This window comes from Chelonia mydas, chromosome 1 (genome assembly GCF_015237465.2).
Source record: "Chelonia mydas isolate rCheMyd1 chromosome 1, rCheMyd1.pri.v2, whole genome shotgun sequence".
Classification (NCBI taxonomy): domain Eukaryota; kingdom Metazoa; phylum Chordata; order Testudines; family Cheloniidae; genus Chelonia; species Chelonia mydas.
Window position 1 is genome coordinate 24,602,668 of NC_057849.1, and position 27,506 is coordinate 24,630,173.

Here is a 27,506-nt window from a genome sequence, read left to right on the forward strand (position 1 = left end):
CACCTATGCCATCATAATGAAAGCAATACATAATTGGTGATGGGGTTGCACAAGCGTCCATAGCAGCATATCATGGCCTGCAAAACCTATATTACTAGAGGCGGTGTTTGTCAAAAGAAGAACCCAGTTTGACAAGGAGCCCAGGCTGTGCTTACAGAACTGATCATTGGCAGCAAAATCTCCTTACTTGAAAGCTGAACACATTTTATGTGGGAGCAACTGAATACACAATAAATCTGGAGGCCCATGATGCCATTTTTACAAAGAGCAGAAGCACATTCCAACTGGTTGTAGGGATTTGCACAGATCGTGTAATGGGGTAAAATTTCACCCTGTATGATCTTCAATAGCAAGGTGAATCCAGGACTTTGGTGACATGCAACCGTAACAACCAGTACAATGTAGCAGCATAAATTACTCAACTTGTTCCCTTTTCTCAAATATTATCAATATATATTTATGGACAGGGGACATTTTAGAAATCTGTAGTGCAATCTACCACTGAAAGGTGGTCACACGTTATCACGGAATCAAAGAAATGTAGGGCTGGAAAGGACCTTCTCGAGGTCCTTTCCAGCTCGTGCACTGTCCAGCCCGTGCACTGTGACAGGACCAAGTAAACCTAGATCATCCCTGACAGGTGTTTGTCAAACCTGTTTTTAAAAACTTCCAATAATGGGGATTTCACAACCTCTTTTAGAAGTCTATTCCAGAAATTAACAACCCTTATAATTACAAAGGTTTTTCTAATAATTAACCTAAATCTCCCTTGCTGGAGATTAAGCCCATTACTTCTTGTCCAACCTTCAGTGGACATGGAGAACAACTGATCACTGTCCTCTTTATAACAGCCCTTACCATAAATGAAGACTTATCAGGTGCCCCCTCAGTCTTCTTTTCTCAAGACTAAACATGTCCATTTTTTAAACTTTTCTTCATAGGCCAGGTTTTCTAAACCTTTTTCCATTTTTGTTGCTCTCCTCTGGACTCTCCCCAATTTGTCCACATCTTTCCTAAAGTGTGGCACCCAGTATTGGACACACTACTCCAGCTGAGGCCTTATCAGTGCTAAGCAGAAAAGGACAATTATCTCCCATGCGCTACATATAACCATCCTGCTAATACACCCTAGAATGATATTAGCCTTCTTCACAGCTGCACTACATTGTTGGCTCATATTCTATTTGTGATCCACTATAACCCCCCAGATCCTTTTCAGCAGTACTGCCACCTAACCAGTTGTTTCCTATTTCGTTATTGGGCATTTGATTTTTCCTTCCTAAGTGAAGTACTTTGAACTTGTCTATATCGAATTTAATCTTATCAGATTCAGATAAACTCTCTAATTTGTCAAGGTCATTCTGAATATCCAATCCGGTCCTTCAAAGTACATGCAACCCCTCCCACCTTGGTGTAATCTGCAAATTGTATAAGTATGTACTCCACTCCATTATCCAAGTCATTAATGAACATATGGAATAGAACTGGACCAAGAACTGATCCCTTTTTCCGGGGCTAGAAGGGTGGCTCAGTGACTTGGCTGACCTGGGTAACGTTTCAGAGAAGAGGACCCTCAGACAAATTGAAAAGATTTGGTCTACCGTTTTAGAAACTTTTGAGTAAGTTCTAGCAAATGGAAAGGAAAGTGCCTTTCTCCTTTCCCCTCCTTGCCTCCTTCCTTACCTTTTCCTCCCTCCCCATTCCTTTACTTTTTTGTTCTTTTGGGTTTTTTCTGTTTTTTAAAAATCCTTCATACCAGGATGTGCTGTTCTGATGCATTTTTTTAAGAGTTTTTCTATTTTAAGGATCACAATAAGTCAAAACCTTTGCTATAACCTTTGGGACAATAAACAAACAGTATACAAAGAAGGACATTTCAAAACCGAGTACATGTATGAAGCATATTTCTGACTTGCACAATTTCCTCAGGGAACTGAGGGCAGCATGAATAGTAGAGACATAATGGCCTTGGCATCCTACCATACAGGATTTGGGGATTGCTCTTAAAACCATGGTGATCAGCCTTTTCTACATCCTACATGCAGCTGGTCAACATTCAGCTCTTCCAAATGGAAAGACCAGATCTCCCCCAGAGTCGTGCGGTTTATCAAGAAATCTCTGGTGGTGGTTTTGTTTGTTTGTTTTCTTTTTTTAGCACAATAAATCAATGACCTGGTCCCTTCACTTCAGAGGTCTCCGCTGCAATTCTCAGGAGGTAATATTTTAAAAGCACAACATGCACTTAGGCTTCCATTTCCCACTGGAAGTCAATGAGTCGTAAGCAACTAATTCATATTGATGCTTTTGAAGACATCCCCCACAAATGTTTAGAAGTGCAGGAAAACTCTACATTTTCGTTTTGCAAATGTTTACATGTGAACATGGACATTTCCACTAGTGGGAGCAATTTCACAGCAGGAAAAAAAAGTACAAAAATTCCACTGCTGGAAACCAGTATAATACAAATTTCCACATAAATTTGCCATTTTTTAAGAGAGAATTTTCAATTTACAAGGACATTTCCTCTCTCCTTCCCTCCACAAAATAAAAGGGCCTTCTATTTGATATAGGAAACAGGAAAATTTGAGGTAAATCCAAAGACAACGTGGTTTTTTTTTTTTTTTTAAACAGAAATCCAGCAAGCAAGCAAGCAAACAAAAAGAAAGCCCATTATTTTTGGCAGTTTGCATTTGCTTGCATCGCTCTGCTATAGATCTTTAGACAGATTCCTTTACTGGGCAGTGAAGCAATTGCTCTTCTTTGGTTTATTTAAGCCAGTTCAGACCCATACCAATTTGACATGGTCATGTTGGAAATATCTATCTATACAACAACTATCTCCATTAGTATCTGGGTGCATTACGAACAGCAATTAACATGGTTGATTAATAAAAAAAAACTGGTTGAACCAGGCAAAATTCAATTATTTCTGCTCACAGTGTATTTGGGATGTGTACCAACAGCCTAGAATACAAATGCTGTTGTGGCTTATTGTTATATTCAATAGTTTGTGTTAGAAAATCTAACAAATCAGGCTATTCTCTGGAAAAAGCCAAATGCCACGATCAGTTATGATCTGTGTTGCCTGATTTTAGGGGATTAATATTCTTGTTCATAGGTTATAGGCTTGCCAATTGATGTGATCAGATGATAATACGGTTCTTGTCCCATTTTGCACGGACCCTTGGGATGTATGACGAGGACACACCCCCTGAGAATAAAATACAGCCTTAGAGACTTCTATTGACATAAACGGAAAAGTAATCAACCAGAATTAAAAATGAAATAGTATTGTTCTGGAGGCACATATGGTATCATTTACTATAAAACTCCCTAGATTAACATACACTCTTCCTTGAGAACCTGGTGGTAAGAGACAACGGACCAGCCTTGTCTCTGGCATGCCAAAAGAGTCTGATGGTCCAGGTTCCTCAATGCCTGAGTGGAAGATGAAAACTTAGGAGAAGCTAGAGAGTTAGAAACCCAGAAGCCAAGAAAGACCCAAGAAAAATGAACCTAAATTTAAACTGAAAAAAAAAAAAACTTTAAATGTGGTGGCTTGTCCCTCTTATAGAGCCTGCATTCTGTGTGCCCAACCTTCCATGTCCAAACTTAATTTCCTCCACCTACATAACATCTGGGTGTGCTTATTCTATAGGCTGGCATATTCATACATATTGATAATATAGTCATACATATTAATGAAAATTAGCTCATTCTCACACCTGTTATTTCTGGCCTGAATCGGTTTGGTAGTGGTTATTTCCATTTTCTTTTTGGCGTACCTGTTAAGTTTACAGAGGGCAATCAGTAGGCCACTTATCTATGCCAAAGGTCACAAACGTATGGGTGCTAACTTGCTTTAGTTCATCATACAGGATGTGGCCTGTAGGTGCCTTCCATTACTGCCAGAAATACTCTAATACAAAGCTATAAATCTATTATAATAAAATAAACAACAAACCCATAAGGATATAATAAAGCAAGCAAGCAGGCTAGCCCTATGGGCTACAGCTGTGTGTGAAGGAATAAAATCAGGACTGTGTATTTCCCTGCAGAATTCCCATTAATGTCAGGAGAAGGATGGCACAGAGGTCTGACTGAATATGGTGTCTTTCATGAAGTACCTCACTTTTAGCTATTATTATTATTTATCATAGAGAAGCAGATCACAATAGTAGACGAAGCACTGGACTGAGAGAGAAGGGACCTGGGTTCTGTCCTGGCTCTGCTTCTGGTCTGTTGGGTGACCCTGGGCAAGTCGCTTCACAGCTCTGTGCCTCAGTTTCCCCATCTGTAAAATGGGGATAATGATATTGAATTCATTTGTAAATTCATTTCTACCTTCATGATTTGTAGGTAGAAAGCTCTATATATGAGCTAAGTATTATAATCATTTGTTCAGTACCTTATAATCATGTTCAGCATTGTTCGGTGGGAACATAACTTCATTTTTAGAACCTCTGCTATTCTGCCCTTTATTTCTCTCCATTCCCCATTCTCCCCTTCTTTCCCATCTTTGTAACTCTCCTCCTCCCATCCTTCTGCATTTTCTTCCTGGCACCCACTCTCAATTTAAAATCTGATAGGCTTCATTTGCTCAGCCTCCCTCATCCCATCTAAGAAAATGATCTGCAATGAAATAGCTAACGCTGACATTCAGGAGCACTCACTCATACTTTAGAGCTAACACTCCAGTGAGATTTATCAGGTGGGAAGGGCACTGAACGTCGCAGAATCATTGTTTCAGGCTCTCAGCAGACTCAGGCAGACAACGCTACATTGTTTGTTTGTTTGTTTTTTAATCCGATCATGATTTGCCAGTTTTCTTTGCAACCATTCGAGCTGACTGGGATATTTCAAAACTCTATGTTTAAATACAGGTTTTTGTTAAAAGTTTGAACTTGGATGAAAAAAAGGGATGAAATTTTCACTAAAATTTTCAGCCTGTTTTTCAGCCAGTTCTAGCTAGAAATTTGCTCTTTTTTTAAAATGAAAGCTTAGATTCTACAGGATTTGAACAGGTCATTGAAGGCTGCAAAAATAAATCAACTGGCCTTGGCGTTTGACACCCCGGTCTATTGAGTCTCTAAAAACCTCATTAAGAAATCTTTAGTGCATTAGTCCCTGAAGTAGATAGATGCTGTTGGAGTTGTGCCTGTCTAACTGACAGCAGAATCTGGTCCCATGTGTTTAATGATATTGAATGTCTTGGCATTTTGTGGGCTGAGACCTGTCACACAAAGGTGGTTTTGAGTCACTTGCAGGAACACCCACTCTTCCAACAATAAAAGCAGTAAAAAGCCTGTGTGTGAATGAGAAAAAAATATTAAAAGGGCTTTTAATCTTTCAATTTTCTATAGTGTCCAAAAAGCTTAAAGTGATTACTGCCCATCTGTCTTCCCTGTGGAGTTTTCTTGACAGATGTATTTTCCTCTTGATAATGTAGGCACCAAGAAGCCAGGCTATAGACACCTGGGGTAGATAAGGATATCTATATAAGGTCTTGACATCTATGTACTTATATGGCTCCCCACACTGTAGGATCTGAGTGCCTCATCATCTTTCATAAATTTATCCTAACAACACTCCTATGAAGTAGGATTATTATCCCCATTTTACAGATGGGAATCTGAGGCACAGCGTACCTAGAACCTCAAAGGTATTTTGATGCCTAACTCCATTAATTTCAATGGGACTTAGGTACTTAAATACTTTCGAGGATCTGGGCCAGAGACACTAAATGACTTGCCCGAGGTCAGATACGAAGTCTATGGCAGAGCATAGAATTGGGTCTCCCAAGTACCAGGACACTACCCTGAGCATCTTCGGGTTAAACACCACCACAACAACCATGGGTCCATCCTTTTCTCATGCCAAATATTCTTAGAATAAATTTTTTGCTGGCTTAATTCTGCTGGAGCTTGTTTCCAGCCCCACTCACTGGCCAGAGTAGGTGAGCCATGCATGAGCTGGGGGCAGTAATTAACTATCCCTGGGAGCCAGAATTGTGATTCAGAGGTTTGACTCTCAGCACAATTCCTCTTTGTTTGGTGCAATTTACACATCAGCCCTCCTGAAAGGTGGTCCTTAATGTCACAATTTAGCCCTAAGCGAACAGCTTGCAAACAGCTCATATAATGGAATTTGTCTGCAAAACTGTTCACTGAATAATTATGAATAATGCATAGATCTGTAATAATCAGCATCAGTTTGGGAGCAGAAATAAGGATCAGTCTAGCCATGAATGATTCAGACAGCTCTAGTTACAAGGCACAAGGCCAAAGAAAGATGAAGATAGTAAAATCAGATCAGAGAGGTGGGGTCAAGATATAACCGAAGAGGTGAGCTCAGTGGACCAAGAAACCTTTATTTATTCCATAGTTTCTTATTTCTATAGAGCTTACATTCTTATTGAGTCTTACACAGCTGACCTAGAAAGAACTTAATTTCCAATCCATATTGGCAATTGGGTATTGGATAATTCCAATTATTATACAGTATGAATAAGGCTTGATATCTCTAAACACACTCGGTGATAGTCAGTCACACTGGGATTTATGCTTTACAATTTCCCTTACAGTTGGACACCTTTGAAATGAACATTAGGACTGAAAAAAACTCACCCCTTCACAGACTTCCTATGTGACCTCAGTCAAGTCATTTTGACTCTTTGTGCCTCAGTTTCCCATCTGAAAATCAGGATACTACTACTTCCCTACCTCACAGGGAAGCTGTGAGGATAAATATATTAAAGATTGCGAGTGGCTCAGGTACAACAGTGATGGTGGGATGAGGATGGATAGATAGATAGATAGATTAGATAAGAACGGCCATATTGGGTCAGACCAAAGATCCATCTAGCCCAGTATGCTGTCTTCCGACAGTGGCCAATGCCAGGTGCCTCAGAGGGAATGAACAGAGCAGCTAATCATTAAGTAATCCATCTCCTGTCGCCCATTCCCAGATTCTGGCAAACAGAGGCTAGGGACATCACTCCTGCCCATCCTGACTAATAGCCATCGATGGACCTATCCTCTATGAATTTATCTATTATTTTTTGAATCCTGTTATAGTCTTGGCCTTCACATCACCCTCTGGCAAAGAGTTCCACAGCTTGACTGTGCGTTGTGTGAAGAAATACTTCCTTTTGTTTGTTTTAAACCTGCTGCCTATTCATTTCATTTGGTGACCCCTAATTCTTGTGTTATGAGAAGGAGTAAATAACACTTCCTTATTTACTTTCTCCACACCAGTCATGATTTTATAGACCTCTATCATATCCCCGCATTAGTCATCTCTTTTCCAAGCTGAAAAGTCCAATCTTATTAATCTCTCCTCATACGGCAGCCATTCCATACCCCTAATAATTTTTGTTGCCCTTTTCTGAACCTTTTCCAATATATCTCTTTTGAGATGGGGCGACCACATCTGCACGCAGTATTCAATATGTGGGCATACTATGGATTTATGTAGAGGCAATATGATATTTTCTGTCTTATCATCCATCCCTTTCTTAATGATTCCCAACATTCTGTTCACTTTTTTGACTGCTGCTGCACATTGAGTGGATGTTTTCAGAGAACTGTCCACAATGATGCCAAACTCTCTCTTGAGTGGTAACAGTTAGTTTAGATCCCACAATTTTGTATGTATAGTTGGGGTTATGTTTTCCAATGTGCATCACTTTGCATCTATCAACACTGAATTTCATCTGCCATTTTGTTGCCCAGTCACTCAGTTTTGTGAGGTCCTTTTATAGCTCTTTTCAGCCTGCTTTGGACTTAACTGTCTTGAATAGTTTTGTATCATCTGCAAGTTTTACCACCTCACTGTTTACCCCTTTTTCCAGATCATTTATGAATATGTTAAATAGTAGTTGTCCCAATATAGACCCCTGGGAAGACCACTACATTATCCACCTCTCTCCATTCCAAAAACTGACCATTTATTCCTACCCTTTGTTTCCTATCTTTTATCCAGTTACCGATCCATGAGAGGACCTTCCCTCTTATCCCATGACAGCTTACTTTGCTTAAGAACCTTTGGTGAGGGTCCTTGTCAAAGGCTTTCTGAAAATCTAAGTATGCTATATCCACTGGATTGCCCTTGTCCACATGCTTGTTGACCCCCTCAAAGAATTCTAGCAGATTGGTGAGGCATGATTTCCCTTCACAAAAACCACGTTGACTCTTCCCCAACAAATTATGTTCGTCCCTGTGTCTGACAATTCTGTCTTTACTATAGTTTCAACTAATATGCCTGGTACTGAAGTCAGGCTTACTGGCTGTAATTGCCAGGATCGCCTCTGGAGCCCTTTTTAAAAATTGGCATCACATTAGCTATCCTCCAGTCATTTGGTACAGAAGCTGATTTAAATGATAGATTATAAACTACAGTTAGTAGTTCTGCAATTTCACATTTGAGTTCCTTCAGAACTCTTGAGTGAATACCATCTGGTCCTGGTGACTTATCACTGTTTAGTTTATCAGGTTGTTCCAAAACCTCCTCTAATGACCCCTCAGTCTGGGACAGTTCCTCAGATTTGTCATGTAAAAGAATGGCTCAAGTTTGGGAATCTCCCTCACATCCTCAGCTGTGAAGACCAAAGCAAAGAATTCATTTAGCTTCTCCACAATGGCTTTGTCATCCTTGAATGCTCCTTTAGACAGATAGACAGATACTGGATTTTGATTTGCCCTCTCAATTAGGGCATTATCCAAATCCTTTGAAGTAAATAAAAAACCTCCCCATTGACTTCAATAGGTTTTGGATCAGGCCCTTAGTGGAGTGGTGATTTGGAGAGAGAGAGAGAGAGAGAGAGAAGGAAAAGCATTGCCTAACGATTAACACATTCTAAAGTCCCATTCTACTATGAAAAGCAACCATGCAAAAATACTGTAGCACCTTCTCACTCCACAAATTTGCTCCATAGGATCACACAGTCACACAGTGTTTCAATATTTAATGGCAGCTAGCACTGCGGACCCAATGGAGAAGTGGGAAATGGAGCTAGATTCTATTCCTTCTCAAGCTTCATCAACAGAACCATTAACTAACTTTCACCTTCAAAGCCTCATTCAAAGTCTTCCCTCATTTGCACCTATCCAAGCCAGTTCTACTGATGCCACTCTGTTGGACACAGTAAGGGTGCACAGGTGTAACCGAGGGCAGAATTTGGCCTTTATTGCTGGCCATGATGCAGGTGAAGGAAAGAGCACAGCCCGACTTTCAGATCCCAGGCTAAATTTTCAGGGCTGGTACTTAGACAAAATATCCTTTTACTTGCCTACTCAGCAACTGTGCTACTCAAGTCATTGAGTCACAATAAATATGGCAACCTCTGAGACTATTTCTATAGTCATTTTTTTCGGAGAAGAACCACACTTGGAAAGGTTTGCGGAATGTACAAATCTGATAAAGTAAATTCATTGGGAAAATAGCGAACATGCAGACCTCTATCTGGGCCAACGTGCAGTCTCCCTCGTTACATTCAGAGACGCTCACATAATAGAGAGTGTGCTATAAGTATTAATTGTTCACTTCAAAATATATATGGCAAAACGCAAACAGAATCAATTCAAAACCGGAACACCACACCTCAGCCATAAAAACACACAAGTGTGTTGAATAATCTTGTAGTTATGTTTCGAGTTTTTTAACCTATTCATTACCATCTTTTTCCAGGGGACAGAGAGTGAATGAGAATAATTAGAGCTGGGAAAATACAGGATTTTTCCATTTGGTGGCAGTTTTGAAGAGTAAAAGAAAAAATAACCATCATGATCTCACGGTGAGCCAGGAGCCCATTAGCCAGTTTCGGGACACTGTGGATGTTACTGCAGAGCACCTTGTGATGATGCTTGGCATCACTCTTTCCAAGTCCCTTACAGCCTTTGCCATGACCAGATATGCTGCTATCACCGTTAGCCGGTAGTGAAGACAAGCCCTAAGATCCCTCTGCTCTCAGAAATCTTCTCCTCATGTAGGTACTTGTAGATTGTGATCAAGTCACCTCTTAAACTTCTCTTGGATCATGGATAAACTAAATAGTGACAGCTCTTAAGTCTCTCTCTCAGTAAGGCACATTTTCCAGACCCTGTATCATTCTTGTAGCTCTTCCTGAATCCTTTTCAATGTCCTATTTGAAGTGTGGACACCAGAACTGTGACACAGTATCTTAGCACGTTGATTCCACAGATGATTTTCCTTTCTAGGCATATCTTTTTTCATTGCTTCCTCCAGCAGAAAGCTTCTTCTGTGTGTCAGCCAGGCTGCTGTTAATGCTCCCCTTATTGACTAGCCAGCACAGCTGCAGCCTGCAAACATGCACCATTTACTGCTGAAGTTTCCCATTAATTAGCCTGCAGTTGCCTCTGATAACCTACCTTTTCATCTCGTTCTTTCTTCTCACCTCTCCGGCTGTTCGTGTTTTTGCTACAAGAATGACACAGGGTCTGGAAAATGTGCCTTACTGAGAGAGAGACTTAAGAGCTGTCACTATTTAGTTTATCCATGATCCAAGAGAAGTTTAAGAGGTGACGATCACAATCTACAAGTACCTACATGAGGAGAGGATTTCTGAGAGCAGAGGGATCATAGGGCTTGTCTTCACTACCGGCTAAATTGGCACCTCTGCCATGGATTCATGGATCAGGAGAAGATGCAATAAGTCGATGGCAGAGAGCTCTCTTGTTGATATCAGTGCTTCACCTCCCCAAAAGGTGTTAGCTATGTCAACAGGAGAGCATCTCCCCTCACCGTAGTGTGGTGTAGACACCACTGTACGTCGATTTAAGCTATATCAACTTAAGTTACGTAATTTAGATCAACTTACCTCGTTAATGTAGACCAGGCAAGCAGACAAAGGCATAACAAGATCCAGTGGCTGGAAGTTGAAACTAGGTTGATACAGATTAGAAGTAGGACACAATTTGTTAATAGTGAGGGTAATTCACTATTGGAACAATTCACCTCTGGATGCCGTGGGTTCTCCACCATTTGAAGGTTTTAAATGATGATTTGATATCTTTCTAAAAGACATGCTACAGCTCAAACAGAAGTTATGGGCTTCATACAAAAATTACTAAGTGAAATTCTGTGGACTTAATTATGAGGAAGTCAGACTAGATTAGCATAATGGTACCGACTTGCTTTAAAATCTATTAATCGAGTGTGGAGAGGAATGGACCGGTGGGCATGCGCAATTCATTTTGCACAGGGCTTTCACCAAGCTGGTAAAGTATGCAGTTAAAGACAATGCACATTGGGCATGTGTGTCTGATTCATTTGACTGTGTGCTCAGTAGTGAGGTCCAGGTGAAAAGGGCTGAGACACTTGAGGAACTCAGCAGCCGGAGAAAGAGCACTGACATGGTGATATTTTGCAAAGCCAAGTGCTTTGGTCCTACTGGAGATTTTCTATGAATACATACCGGATCATCACCCACATTCATTTTAAGAATCCAGGATTCATGGTTGCCCAATTCCTCCCTATCCAGCCAAAAAGCATCGTTCCAAAATCCCACGCCAGCATCATAAGTTTAAATGGAAGGGTTTCGTTGTCCCATTTAGCTCTTGGATGATTACTGTTCAGAAATAATTGTCCTCATTAACTCAAGCCTTCATTTCCACTGCAAATAGTGAATGTATTCCACATCACTCTGCAAGATTATTAAAACAAGACCACTTTTATTATACGCAATATCAGAAATGTAGCCATCAGGAGATAGCCTATTTTTATACATAGTTCCTCCAATAGACAGAAATAACAACCTACTGATTTACAGGCACTAACCAATGCAGACCTGACTCCAGCACCATTAGGATTAGCCAAAGGTGGCTCTCCAATAACTCTTGATGCATGTGAACACTGACGATTTACCTGACATTCACTCTTTCACTGTTTATGTAAGGAAATAAATTGTACTGTCAGAGCTAGGGAACTAGGCTGGGACTCCGGAGACCTGGATCTAAACCCAGTTCTTCCACTGACCTTGAGCAACTCACTTCTCTTCCCTGTTTCCCCTCCTACCTTATGTCTATTTAGATTGTAAGATTCTTGGGGGAAGGGATAATCTCTGTGTGCTTGGATAGCACATGCCTGGAAAATACGTAATAATATTTTCCCTCCACTTCAGGGTTACTGGGTGAAATATTATGGCCTGTGTTATGCAGGGGGTAGACTAGTGGTCTTTTAATCAGCCAGGATGGACTTTCCCTTCACTTTCCTCCCAGTCCAGATCCTCTACCAAGGGCAGCCATGAGGGGCAGGATCTCTCTACCTCCTGGGAATGGAACCATTCCCCCGCAGGAAGTCAGAGATTGCATATCAGGGTGCCCTGCCTATACACGTAGGCAGAAGGGAATAAGTGCTGACACTTGGGCTTACAGAAGACCCCGCAGGAGGGGCCAGGGGTTGCCGTCTCAATGGTTAATGCATGGGGATCATGAGTAAGATAGTAGTTAGGCATAAAAGTGGGATTTAGCATTTTAAATCTTATTTGAAATAATAATAATAACGGGTGTAAATCAATAGGTAAATGTGCAAGAGTCAGGAGTTTTAAAAAGAAATAGAAACTAGGCTAGGATGAGTTACAGTTAAAAAATAAAACCTACAAATAACTAGGTAGGCAGGTAGTTGGGAATAGTTCAGACATATTTTTAAAAGGGGAAATAACAAGACACATGAATAGCTTCACGCAGATCTATTTTCATGTATGAGTTGAATCCCTTTTCCCCAACCTTCATCTGTGTTTTGACATTTTTTTTCCTCTTTGGGATAGCAGCAGCATTTGGAAAGTGCCCAGCACATCTGAATAAATATATGAATGAATTCCTATTTCTATGGCCAATTTTAAAGGCAAGCTGTTAGTGTTTTACGTTTATTTGCGGAATTCTGAGGATATTCAGACAGAGAGGACATGCGCATCATCTGGATAGCCAGCATGTGACATCAGATGGTAGGATCCCAATGTGTGCCTCTGATTCTACTCTCACCCACTCCCACTGTAAATCAGGAGTACCTTCAATGACATCAATGGAGCTACTCTGGTGTAACCATGGTGTAATCAGGCCTTGGAGGTTTCCACTCGCCAAGATCTTTATTTCCATGTAAAACACCCCTATTGAAACACAGTACTTTAAATGTTAGGTTCTTTGAAACTACTTTGCAAAAATTAACCAAACAGATATTTGAACAGTAAGGATCTAACCCTCAACTGGTGTAAAACAGGGCCACTGTGTTGAAGTTGATGAAGCTCTGCTGAGGATCTGCCCTTACGTTCTAATAATTCTTTCCAGACTAAGCAAAGAAAAGTCCTTGATGTTTCCTTCTATACTTGTGGATTCTTGTTTACTAGAGATTGATCATAAGATAAAACACAGCATTCATTTGAAACATCTGGAAATCCAGCTCTCCATCAGCGGTTACACATTTTGGGGGGAGGCGAGGTTAATTATTATTTTTTAGTTTAGGTGGTGGTAGCATCCAAAGGACACAAGGCATTTTCCAAACACAGAGGAAGACAGTCCCTGCCCCAAGGAGTATACCATCTGAAAAGATAAAAACAGACACAGAAACAATTTGCTAGCAAAGGGCCAGATGGTGAGCAACCTCTGTGTGGCCACGCAGGGATAGAAAGACAAGCAAGAAGCTTCCCCACAACCTTTCTTGGGGCTGCTTGCAATAAGAGGACACTGAAAAGAGGACAGGGAGGCTTCTTGCTCCACAACCAATGGCAGGCGCAAACTGCATTCCCCTATCTGTGCAAGGAACAGCTCTAGGAGAGACTGGGCATCTCTCAGAGAGACTGGGCATCTATCCAAGGGTGTGGCTTAAAGGCCACCATCTATTCCATGTGCTCAGGATGGTGATAAGCAAACATCTTACTAATTACACATTTGGTGGTTGTTGGGTCCCTTCTTCCCATCCCCAAACCCTTCCATCCCCCTTGTCTCATCCACAACAGTGATCTCCAGCTTCAATTCCAGTATCCCAATCCCCCTCCTTCCCAACATGCAGCCACCGCCATGTAAACGTCTTCTGTGGTAAGATTATCCGGGGATGCATGTTACTGTCTGGTCTATGTTGTGTCCATGACGTGTGGAGACAGACATCGACACAAAATCAACTCTGCTTGTGTTGGACACGTCACCTGTGACCTTAAAACGGGGGTGTTGCTTGAGCAGAAGTTGGAAGCATTAAAAAAGTGACATCATATGATAATATGCAACACTAGTATATCAGTTATATCCTCCCCCTTTTTCAAATCATACTCCCAAACTGATATTCACACACGTTGTGATGGGAAGGTCCAACGTGGAGGTATGCCAAGGCCATCATATGGCCCATAGCAGCTTCAGCGCATGATATGACGCTTTGTGATTTATACTCTGTTACATTAAACTGTTAATGTATTCATGCATACATATCTGAATAAGACTGCAATTACTCATCAGCCCTCAGTATCAGGATGGGGAAAAAAGGCTTTTAAAAAATCTGCATAAAAGTTCTAAAACAGTTTACATTCACTAGGGTTAATGGTCTTTCAATAATTAGGTATAAATCCTATAGAATGTGTTATGGGCATCAACCAGAGTAGAGGAGGTCACCACACCCATGCATCAGGTCAATATTACCCAAAAAAGGTGGGTAAAATGCCTATCAAAGCACCAGATCCACAGTATGTGTGGGGGGCAGGGAGAGGGGGAAAGAGCTGTTGCCTAATGGTTGTGATAAAGAAAATAGCACATCTGCAGAGGTGTTCAACACTTGCTCGGCAAAGAAACATGCTGTTCTTTTGGACAAGATGCTCACTACTACACATTTACTCGACCCCACGCTGTAAACACTGTGTACTGCACCCCACTGCCCACTCTCTGGTGTTGCTCAGGCATGTAAGAGCAGGGCTTATAGTGGTTTGGGCTTGCTTTTCCTCTCACTTACCCCAGTGTAGTAAGCCAGTGTAAGTCATAGGGGTATCAGGCTCTTTATCTCATTTGTAGTCTATCTTCACTCCTCCCTATCCCACGCCTTTACCGCATGCACTTCACAGTACACTGTAAAATCTCTAATCTTGGAACAAACTTAAAGGAAGGAGAGGCGTGTAGGGTACAATTCTGGCCTGTTACACACCTGCATGGAACATCAGAGTGTGATAAAGGTGCAAGAAGGCTCTTCCCACCCATCCCCAAATGCAGATGAGCAGATATAGATGAAAAAATTGACCTAGTGGTCCATTAAATACTAGAGAGAGGTCCTAGCAAAATGTTCTTCTTGATCCTAAGGAGGTGTGGTCACTCAGAGCATCGGCCAGGTCCTCGAGTCTCTAATGCATACACTGATACCGGCATCAAGTGCTAATGAGGAGCATGTGGCAGAACGACTGTCACTGCTCTCCCAAGCCCCAGTGCAGCTCATACTGCTAAGACCAGAATTAGCTCCTTTAGCAGTTGCCACCACCATAAACACAATGAATATTCTAACCGCTGTATTGAGTAGTAGTTACATTAAGCTAATTACCCGGCCAATTTTTAAATGCCACCTGCAGGACTTTGTGTAAGTGATAAATGATAGGAAAAACACATTTCACACTGTGAAACTCTGGATTTCAAACCTTCTGTTCAATCAATACCAGCCCAATGTCACCAAGACACACCATGTGTATGAAATTAATCTTTAAAGTAACATATGCAATCCACACCATTCAGAACTAACAGGTTAAAAAAAAGAGGCAACATTATAATCATCTAGTAATTAACTACCACTGCTTGCCGTTCAAAATCATGCTTGGATGAAAAAAAGTAGAACACTTGCCTTCAGTATGTACAGCAGAAACATAGGTCCAGTTATAGCGTTTGACAATGTCCACCATAGCTCGAGCTTGCTGGGCATCAGATGGCACGACTCTCATGAAATACTTGAACAGAGTTTTGTCGCTTAGGTCCATGCTTGTGGCAGAATAAGCAATCTGAGGTATATTGAAAAGCTGCAACAAGTTCTGGACCTGGATCGCTACTGAACTAGAACCAGGGCCAATGACGCCGACAATGGGTTTCTTGGAGCGGATCGATGTTGAAGATCCATCGACACAGCGCACTATCCCCTCTTCTTCTTCCGATGAAATAAGAGAGTCCCTTATGAACTCAATGCTTTGCTCCAGAGCCACAGCAGAATGCCAACAAGAGTCCCTTATTTCACAGCCTAGAGTTATATTTGGCAACAGTGTTGGGTCCAGATTAATTCTGTCCAGGGTATGAAGCATTGCTTCCACTCTCTGTATGCCATATTGCTCCCTCACCTCTCCACATTTTCTCTCATGGACCTTGTCAACAGTTGGCTGATGGTGGACAGAAAACAAAGCTCCAATGATAATATCACCAGGCATATGTGCAACCACCCTTCTTTCATTGGATTGTGCAGAAACCAAAAACCCAAAGTTCCCACTGACATCTTCCTTCGATAACAGGATTGCAAGGAACAGCAAAAGGACCATCTTAGGAAATAGTTTAAGCTGGTAGAGACAACATGATGGAATAAAACGGAGAGTTGTTAAAAAGTAGTTAGAGAATCTTTTGGATAAAAAGAGCAGGAAGCTGATGGTTAACCAGGCATTTCCACCTATTCTCTAGGGAACCACCATCGTCTCCAAGGGAACAGCTATGCAGAGCTGCACATGTGATCATAATCTTCATAACCTTTAAAAAAAGATAAGGGAAATAGCTTTAAAATCAGTTGTAAGGATGTCTATTCCCTCTGCTGTCAATAGTGATAACAGCACATCACACATTTACTTTTTTCATTATCTTGCAAGCTAAAAAATCTTTTTGTGCTTTACCATTTCATTATGCTGGGTCAGGTCCTCAGCTGGTGTAAATCAACAGAGCTCTACTGAAGCCAGACTGTTTAAAAGGGATACACAAAAAGCACTTGGAGGGGCTAATTTCTAAGGCACAAATGGCAGTTAATTCCCATTGATCATCAATGGGACTGATGTGCCCTACTTCCCACTTGTGCCTTTGAAAATCTCCTCCTTAACCTTACGAACATTTGAATATTGTAATTCAGAATATATCTGTGATGCACAATAATGTACTCTGGGCCATATTATGCTCTCAATTACACCAGTATAAAGCCAAAGGAATTCCACTGCCATCAGTGGAGTCACTCCATACCTATACTGATATAAATGGGAGCAGAATCTGGCCCTTCAAATCTTTTGCAAAACTCAGCTGGTTCCAAAAAGGCTATAGATTTCTATTGACAGACAGATTTGAAAACAATCACTTTTTTTAGCAACTACTAAGTACCTAATTTTAATTAATATCCATATTATTTTAAATACTGAATACTCTGCATTTAGTCATAGATGTAGTAAATTGGTCCTAATATCAGACTGGCTGAAAGGCGTTTCCTTGTTTTGCATCCGTAGGTCAAATTCATCACAGGTGTAATAAGTGAAGGCAATGCCACTGATTTCTGTAGAGTTGAACCCACCTACCCCAATGGTAAGTGTAACACTTTGGAATATAAACTGTTTATACAGATCCCCACGATAGAAAACCAACAGCGTACATGCAGTGCAGACATAGTGGTGCACAAAACATTTTATGCACTCTGCACTGCAGACTAGAAAAGAGCTGCATTTGATTTTTTTTTATTGTTGCTTTGATACTTATTTTTCATTTATCATCAAAGACTTCATATCCTGGTCAGCATAGCGAAGTCACAGGGACTTAAAAATACTCAGAACCTCACAGCAGGTGCTTAGCACATTGCTGAACTCTGTTCAAAGAGGTCTCTTGCATGCCCTGATCCAGCCAAGACTGTAGCACATTTTAGGCACTGTGCATTGTCCTGTTTGTGTCAATGGGACTATTCACAGCACGTAAAGTTAAGCACATGTGGCTCTGAAGGCTCAGAGCCAGTTAGGAAAAGCACATACCCAACCCCATTCATAATGAGCTAACTGTAAATTCTAGACAAGATTCTAATCTCAGTTACACTGATACACATCCACTGAAGTTAATGGAATTAGGAACAATTGTGGATCAGACCAATGGTTGAGTCTCGTCCAGTATCCTGTCTCTGACAATGGCCTATACCAGATATTTCAAAAGAAGCTGCAAGAAATTTCTGCTGCCGGAAGTTATGCCACATATCTTCCTAACCCCTTCTCTTAGCGTTGTTTTGACACGGGTGTAACTGATCAGAATCTAGCAAATTCCTACCTTATCACTCACAGGTATATAGTTCAAGCCTGTGCCACAATGAAGTTAAAGCTCATAAAGCTGAAAGCAAGAAACACATATTCCAACACAAAAGACATTCGTGTCTAAGGATAACCAACTTTATTTGGACATTTTATCCTCACTTCATGTTTTAAAGAAGCATTCTAAAAAACTATTTGCACAGAAGTATAGTCATGCAATGTTTAGTTGAACATTTGCAAATTAATTTCTTCAAAGAGGGGTGATAATAAAGCAATACTGAAAAGAAATGGTTCTTGTAATTTTCAGTATTAATAGAAAGTGCTAGCAATTAAATACACCTTGCAAAACTGTTGTAAATCAGTTTAACAAAGTGCTTCATAGTCTATGAAGACTTGGAATATCACTACAACAATCCTCTGCAGTGAAGCAATAAAAGTGATGCAATTCAGGTTAACTACTCTCAATTTAATTACAGAATTTTGCTACTACTTATCTTAGATCCTCCAACTGTTTATTGTGTGCCTCTGAAGACAATTCAGTATCAGTTGTAAACTGTTTTATGGATGACAAAACACTCTAGGGTACTTTTGTAAATTATCAGGACAGATTTAAATTAATTTATGGTGTAAGATTTTACTTATTAGAATGTTTAACATGTCTATTTTCCCCTTTATTCCAATGCAAGCCCCATTATTCAAATCAGCTGATGTTTGTAAACCGTGTTCAGTTCCTCGGGTAGCAAAGCATTATTGTTAAATGGCCAAATTCTGGCCCTGGCTCAGAGCAAGGCTGGAAGTGCAATTATAAAGTGCTGCTCACCTCCTGGCTCTCGGGGTAGCTATGTACTCAGCAAACAGTCTGAGTATTTTTGGATGAGGTTGTTTAACAATGATTCTCCACCAAATGTTTCAAATTCCTGTGTATCGTTATCACACCAGGCCCAGTCCAATGTAGCCAGGCAGGTTAGTGACATGAGTCTTTACATTTACAGCTTCAGGTAACCAACTCGTTTTGCACACTATGCATGTGAAGGGGGTGCCAGGTTGGCAATTTTTGCCTTCCCTGGCCTCAGAGTGTAGAAAGCAGAGCCCGGCGGCCTGTTCCTTCCAACTCCAGTTTACATCTATTTATACTGATGTTTGTTTGAAAAATTATCTCTGCAAGGTAGAGAGCTATAAAACAAAAGCTGAGGTTCTACTTTACATTTCCAGTTCACCAAAATCAAGGGGGCCCAGGGCTGAGGGCTCCATAGGGCCCAAAGGCCAACTCTGAGAGCCCTCAACTCTCGCTCCTCAGAGCCAGGGCCAGAAAGCCAGATTCTGATCTTAGTGACATCAGAGTTGACAGTTATATCAGTTACACCAGAGTAGCTAAGTGACAGAGTAAATTTACTTGGGAATTTACCCACGTCACTAAGTGAGCCAGCGGAGTCACTTGGGATTTACATTGGTACACTTAGGACTCTGATCCAAAGCCCACTGAAGTCAATGGAGAGACACCCACTATCTTCCATGGACTTTAAACCAGCCAGTGAAATTACACGGAATTTACACTGGCATCATTAAGTGCACCAGTGGAGTTATTTAGAATTTACACCAGCATTAAAGAGAGATCATCTGGCTTTACAGGCAGGGCACTGAGGGATGCCATCAGGGTCAGCATGGTGAACATCCCAACCTGGCCAAAAGGTGCTCCTTGGCTAAAAGATAGTTGAGGAGAGATTCAATGGGCTGCGCATCCCACTGGCATTTCCTGGGAGACAGCTCTAATATAGAATCGGGCAGGGGACCCATCAGAGTGTTCAGGTTTGAAGGCAGTGAAGAACATGTGCATAGTAAACGATTGGGAACTGCTGTTAATATACCTGCACTTACTCTTCTTCACTGATGCACATGCAATCCAACAAAAAAAACACTCAAGGTATGGATCTGTTTGCCCACTAGTTTTACAGTGGTGCAACACCACTGGCTTCAAGAGAGTTACTCCTGATTTATTCCAACATAAGAAAGATGGAATTACTGATGTATGCTAGTTTTTTGGACATGGCCAGGAAAATATTTTAAAAGGCAAAAGCTATCTGCCCTACGTATAACAGTGTATATAGTACATGCTGAGCACTGGAATCTGCAGCCACCAAATATATGGTGGACACAGAACGCCTGCTGTCTTGTCAGGAATGAGAGACATTTTGCATGAGCGCTCCAGTTGATGTAAACTGGTATTGCTCCATTGAAGTTAATAGAGCTACCCCAATTTACTCCTGAGTGGAGCTGATGGAGCACACAGCACTCTGTCTTGCCTCCCTGCTCTTTTGACATGTACCCTGCCCAAGCCCTCTAGAGAGGATGGGAGCCAGGCGTGTGATCACCTGTGCCAGGAGGAGTCCTCAGATGTCCTTGTAGGGCAACACTCCAGCTGTTTTGTGCCAAGGACAGAGCCTAAAAGCACAGTAAATTAACATCTCCAGCACTTTGTGTGTAATACTGCATCGTTCTAAAATTATTTACTTGAACTTGAAATGCTAAACTATCTGTAACTATAATTGGTGGAGAAAAAACAACAATAGAGTGACTTTCCACTGTACTTCAATTAATTTACTCCTGATTCCTCACAAGCCACTAGGAACCTTGAACATTTTGCTCTTTCTTCAAAACATGCATGGTTGGGAGTTTATTTGGTGGGGCATCTCTGACTTCCTTTGCTTTATGCTCCAGCAAAGGTAACTTTGCTTGAGTCTTTACAATGTAAAACATTTCCTATACAAACAGCTCACATTAGAGCAGTGCCCACTAGTGATGGTAGAGTTAAAGCCTGTCTGCTTTTCTGTTATACTTCCCTGTTACATGGGGTTTGTAGTTCACTATTACTGGTGTATAATCTCAGTCAAGGACCTTTTTTTAATCGTTTGGCGGGAAATTGATTTGGTCCATTTTACATTAGGAAAACAAGAAAATCATTTTACTGCTAGACAGCTTTTCTACAGCCCTGTAACCTTACAGACAACGATGCCTATTAGTTTGTAATATCTTAAGTGCCTTTGAATAATTTTTTAAACATTTTTAAATGCCTGTTATGTATGAGAGAAAATCAATCTGCTCTGTATGGGCTTGATCCTGCAAGGTGATGAAGGCTCTGGGTCTAATCCAGCAAAGCTCCTAAGAACATGCTCAACTTTAAGAATAGGAGGAATCCCTTTGTTTCAATTGAGTACCTACCTAAATTTTCCTGGATTGGAGCCAGAATGCGTAACACCTAGCGAGATCAAGACACATATGCAATGACAAATTTCACTCAATGTGTAGAAATACTCCTCATGCATCTGCAGATTAAATGCTTCCTAGGCATACATAGACACCAAACATAACTGCTTCACTGCCATCCAGTAGTTAAAACAATTAAATTAATGTAAAGCCTATCCGATTTAAGCCAATAAATTCTGGGGAACTCTACGTTCAGGATTTTCACTACATGCGAACTGAAAGCGTCTGAAAACAGTCACTGATGTATTGGCCCACAAGCCCAATTGTGCAATTCTTATGCAGGCAAATCTCCCACTGAAATCAGAAAGAGTTTAGGGTGCATAAGGGATACAGAATAAAGAGCATTTAAACTTGGGTAAGGAGTGCAACTTAAGGATGATAAGACTTAACTCTGATCTCCTGGTTTTTGTTGGCCGAAGACTGTCCCTGCACATTGAGATCAAGTGATTTTGGGTGCTGAACTGGAGACACGTTAACGGGGCCGGATTTGCAGAAAGTGCTGAGCACCCAAGCTAGGAAATCAGGTTCTTTTAAGATGTCTCAGGTTGGGCATCCAAAAATGGAAGCATCCAAAATCACTAGTTGCTTTTGAAACCTTGACCTATATTAACAAGGTTATTTTGTGTTTAGATTTCAAAAGCCATTGAGCTTTAATTTAAAATAAATAAATAAAAAAGACCAAAAATCAGAGTTGCTAGCCATTGCACTAATTGCACTGTGAATTCCAGTGGGCTTTGGATCATGCCCTTTAAGAATAGATTAAACTGCTGAACACCAAGGGACAGGAAATAAAAACCACTATGTAGTTCCATTTACAAATATTGAAAATGTAGAGAAAGGCCATAAAATCATAAAATGGACCAATGTAGTAAACTTCTAAATACACATTGTACCATCATAAAGGGTTATATTGACTTCTCTAGTATTCTTTGCTCTAAAACAGTCCCACACAACTCCTTTATGTATTCTGCATTCCTTTAATTCTTTGATAAAGTTTTTAATATGCAACTAATATTCCAGTAAAACAGCCAGTGATCTTTAGAAGGCCCCACAGTACATATACAAGGTATTACTGTTGAATGACACAGAAACTAATATTATGTTGAATGACACAGAAACTAATATTTCCAGTGTGCTTTCAACTATGCTTAATCATTTTATTATTCACAATACCGTCAGACCCAGAAGAAGTGATAAACAGAAAGCAAGGGAAAGTGACAACTGCAGAAAGCATCACAGCAAATCACTATACAAGGGGACATGGAGAGCATTTCCATATTGCCACTTTACTAAAGAAGCAGATATACATCAAAATATATAAGTAAATAAGAGGCTAAAGCACATATTTAGGATCCAAAGGGTAATTGCTTAGCATTTAAAATATAAAAGCCAAACAAACCTATAACAATACCCCCACCCACATAGCACAAACATTACTATCTGAATGTGTTTCTCCTCTGTTAGGTGCTATAGTAAACTACAATGGAATGTTTTGCAATATAATAATACAATCAAAGATGAAAGAGACCTGTTAGGTTTCCTAGTGCATCCCCACTCTCTTTTCAGGATTGTTCTCTGATGGGTAGTTTCAAGTGCTTTTTCTAGCCTCAATATCTCAAGGGATGGGGGTTTCCACCACTTCCTTTTGGAGAAGTGATACCGTGGTGTAATAGATCTCACCAATGGGGAGTTTCACCTGGTAGTCAAACTAAATTTTCCTTCCCTTTTACATGGAGCAGCTGCTAAGCTGTATCCTCAATCCAGTTAATTCTCCCCAAGCATCAGAAGGAGCTGTCTGTGGTACTTAACAGGCCACTAGCAGTTGGACACCTCCGGAGACAGACACTCAGCTGCCAGGCATCAAGCTAGGGATTTCAAGAGACAAGTTAAGAGCTGGAAAAATGGGCCGGGGGGGGGGGGGGAGGGGGAGAGGGGGAGTTTACGACCTTGTATTGTAACAACTCTGCCAAATTGGGCTACAGGTTTTGAATTATACACACACACATAAACAGGGGTTTATAAAGTATAGTGCAATCTCACCTACAGGTGTAGCCAGCCAGAATATATGCCTATACACACGCATTTATGAATTGGTTCTTAGACCTAGCTACCTAGATCTGTCTAAATATCTGGCCTCCTCACGGTAGTATCTGAGCAGCGCGCAATCGGCAGTGGATGCTGGTACCCCCGGGGGTATTATCCCCAAGTATTGGCTGGGGAATTGAGAGTAGGTTGTGTGACTTGTGCCAAGGTCATACGGGAAGTCTGGGGCTCAGCTCTCTCTGGAGAGCAAGTCCATTGCCTTTTCCACTACACCGCCCCTCCTGCCCGGGGAAGAAACCCCTCCCCTGCTGAGCGGATCACACAGGTCATTTAAAACTCGGGAACGCCTGGTATTGAGAGGTTCCTTGTCTACCTAATCGTGGAGGAAGGTCTCGCCTGCAAAGCCGCAAGGTAACTAACTAACTGGCGGGTCCCACCGCCCATTCCCCAGGCAGCGTGCAGAACACCACAGCCCGGGCTGGCCCCAGACCCATGTCACTAGGCAGGCTTCCCAAGCAGACATACCCACAGGGCAGCCATGTGTAGGAGAAGCACGCTGCATGGCGCTGCGCCCCTTCCTACCCCGTTCACCTGCAGCCTTGGCTTGCTTGGAAGCCATGCGATCAGGGCACGGAACAATAGGGGGAAAGGGAGGGAGAGCTCCTGCTGCATCCGGAATTCCTTTAGCTGCAACGGGGACCGATACCCCCCCGCCCCCAGCCGAATTACCTTGCGGATGGCTGCATTCGCCACTTGCGATGGGGTGTCAATAGTCACGACGCGCAGGCAAGGTGCCTCCTGCAATGTTTAACGCTGCCATTGACAGCAAATCCTATGGCAGACCTCTGCGGGGGGGGGGGGGGGGGCTGAATAATCCTCAGGTCTCTTTGGAGAGGTCACCACCCGGCAGCAGCGCCTTTGGCCCCATTGGCTAGCACTGTCACTGCTCCAGCTACCAGCACGTCCTGTCGTCTCCCGATCCCAGCCAGACTCTGAGGACCGGGTATTTCCTCCCCCTCGTGCCATCCAACACGCTGCTCCCCCAGCATTGCCACGGCCTCATTTGCAAGAGGCGTCAATGGTCCCTCTGGATAAAAAACAGCTGGATCTTTGCTCTCTGCTCTCCAGAACCTCTCGCTGCCCAGACCTAGCAGGACAGAGCCTCCTGGCCCCTTCCCCCCACCCCTCCCCAGCACCACAGGTTTTATAGCCGACTGGTTTTTGAATCCTTCCCCCTGCTCTGAGTCCTTTTGCATTTCGCACTGCAGGGAAGTTGCTTCAGGTGAATGAAGGTTTCAAAGGCTCCCCACTCAATTTATTCCATCTCCCCCCTCCCGCTTCCCAACTGGTCCGGCAACAGGGCTAATTCGATGCCATACATGATACCGGGGATGACCTAAAGCCATGAATGTGTCTCGAGAACCTGCTTCCTGAGAGGAAGTAGCACCTCAAGCTTTAGTTATAGATATACCCCCCCACACACACACACACACACTATACACACAGTGTTTTCTCTGAAGAAATAGCTCCAGAGACGAGCTTGCCCCTATTGTTTCGGCCAGCTTATTTCTCCACAAAGTTTTACATCCCCCTACAAAGACCGCTGTAGAGTGGAGACTGGTTTCTGGTCAATTTCTTTCTGGTTTAATCACACGGAGGAGCCCACACGGGAGACCCTACCGCGTGTGCGGACGAGGCCCGGGGTGCGAGTGGGGTTGAAATTTACATGCAGAGAGATTAGCATGGTCTTCATCGCAACTTTTTAGTGCCACCAAGTGGCACAGATCCCTCTAGGAGCTCAAGCAGCGAGACCGCCCTGGGCTCAGCCTGATGCTTATTTGAGGGGAGAAAAAATTATTTTTTACAACCGGATATCCCCCCTGGGGTTGTACCCCACGATTGTACGCCGCTGGGTTATACGAGGCCTCCCCGGTGAAATGGGCGCAACGCCGCGTCGAGAGCAGCCCAGTGTGACAAAGCCCGAGACAGCCAGGCGAGAAGCAATGCACCGGCCAAGGGCGAATTCAGAGCTGCCAACTCGGATGCCAGGATCCGTGCCAGCTGCAGTCTCCTCAGGTCCTCTCTTCCCCCTCCCTTATCCCACCCTCGCCTTTCCCGAGAACAGGTATTCCCCCTCCGCCTCCTGCTGCCTTCAGTTTCAGCCCCCCCACCCCTTCCCCGCATGACCCCTGAAACCTGCCCCACTCCCTAGCGGCGCTGGAGACCTACAGCCTTTCATCTCCCGATGCGTGCCCTGGTCCCGCTCCCCTCCGCCCTTCGCCGCCCCGCTAGTTCAGCGCCCTCCGTCCCGTGCCTCCCTTTACTCATCCCGCACGCCCCGCAGCCACATTACCTGCGTCCCCACCTTCACTCCGCGCCTCTCACCAGCGTCCTCTGCTCCCTCTCCTTGGCTCGGCCAGTGTCTTCTGCACCTCCGCATACCCCCTGAGCCCCCCCCCCACACACACACACCCTACCTCTTTCCAATTCTGCTGTACCCCTCTATCCTTTTCCGTCCCCCCAAACGTGCCTGGCTTCCCTGCAGTCCAACCCTCCGCCCCCCTCACACACACCCAGCAAATTCCCCTCCTCACACATCCAGCTGCACCTTTGTGCAACAGTTCGCCTGGGAACACGAGCTCGACAGCGGGTGCGTGGTTCCGGGGAAGGGAGAGGGGGCCTGGCTCAGAAGCCACCCCTGAGTCTCTACAAACTCAACACCTCCCAGAGCGCTGCGGCACCAGCAGCAGCAACAACAGGGGGAGGGAATCTCCTCTCTATTCCCGGCTATTATGTAAAAATGTCATTTAAGTAATAGCTGATCTGGACTTTACAGGCTGCTGCTGGGGCTGACTGTTTACCAGGACGTCGTTGCAGAGGAGGATTAGCTCGTGCATCCATTTTAGAGCATTAACATACTTTTGCTGCCGTTCCCGCTGCTCCACAGCCTGGGTTTCTGCCATTCCCGGCTCTTTCCACTCTTTGGATTTGTTGTTATTTTTTTTATTATTTTTTTTTTAGTTCAAACATTATTCTCTGCGAACACGAGGTGACCCAGATCCCAAACACCAACTGATCTGTACCAGCCAAGCGGGCTGGTCTATCGCACCGACACCACCTCTGATCAGCGCCCGAACCCCAAACACCTGTCCGGCCAGGGGCTACTTTCTCAAACTTGCTCTAAGGGGAAGAGGAGGGCATGGGGGGAAGGGGGGGGGGAAGAACAGCTGCTGGAGCCCAGCGCTCCCCCCCCAAACACACCCCATAGCCCCTTCACCGGCCCGACGATCCAGCCTTCAGGACACCGAGCACAGGAGATGGCTCGGGGAGGGGAGTGCTTACCAGGACTCCTCCAGTTAGTCCCAGCCCGCTGGCTGCCCCTGGGAGACGGCGCCGGCTTCACATTCTTCCAAAGCTCTCGCCGGCTCCTTGCAGCAGCGAACGCCCCGGCCGCGGCGGCGGCAGCAGCCAGTTCCCTAATGCAGAAGACACCGCGCGCCCGCCTGTGTGTCTAGCACGTGTTTCCTCCAGCCGGCTCCGGAGCGCAACTGGAAGGAAGGCGGCTGCCTGCCACACAGTTCACACCTGCGCTGGAGGTGTCAGGGCGAGCCGGGCCCACAGTGCTGGCACAGCAGCGCCCCCTCGCGGGGCACGGGCCTCCCAGCTTTTGATCCTGCCCCCCCTACTTGCGTGGGGGCCGGAGGGAGGGACATCATGCTGTTCTCCCCTCCCCCCTTGTCTTTGACACCATCCGGCGCGATTGATCTGTGAAATTCCTAGAAGGGCTGGAAGCAGCAGCCACCGATGAATAGGGTGGCTAATATATTTAGCAAAATCACAGATGGAGAGAGAGAGGGAAGGGGGGGGGAGGGGGGAGAAAAGACGGATAGGGATCATGGTGGGGGGAAATGAATTTCCTGTCTGGAACTGGGAAGTTATCTGGTGCCTGACTGCCCTCCAATAGGGATTTGGGGGAGGGAGGGACTTCATG

The 27,506-nt window shown here is 43.3% G+C and overlaps 1 protein-coding gene across 6 annotated transcripts in view; it reads right to left on the bottom strand.

Moving 5' to 3' along the window:
* Nucleotides 1–27,153, bottom strand: part of GRM5 (glutamate metabotropic receptor 5) — a 327,880-nt gene extending 300,727 nt beyond the window's left edge. For 2 of the 6 annotated variants that reach the window (XM_037889525.2, XM_043528685.1), the window contains exons 1-2: nt 26,858–27,143; nt 15,817–16,697 (exon numbers count right to left, since the gene is read on the bottom strand). In XM_037889525.2, the coding sequence (XP_037745453.1) occupies nt 15,817–16,495 (679 nt within the window). In that variant the 5' untranslated portion in view covers nt 16,496–16,697; nt 26,858–27,143. Of the gene's footprint in view, nt 1–15,816; nt 16,698–24,244; nt 24,635–25,868; nt 25,994–26,434; nt 26,715–26,857 lie in introns of those variants that run through there. The other 4 variants (XM_037889517.2, XM_043528671.1, XM_043528673.1 and 1 more) reach the window with 4 other exon arrangements.
* Between the last annotated feature and the right edge of the window lie 353 nt (nt 27,154–27,506).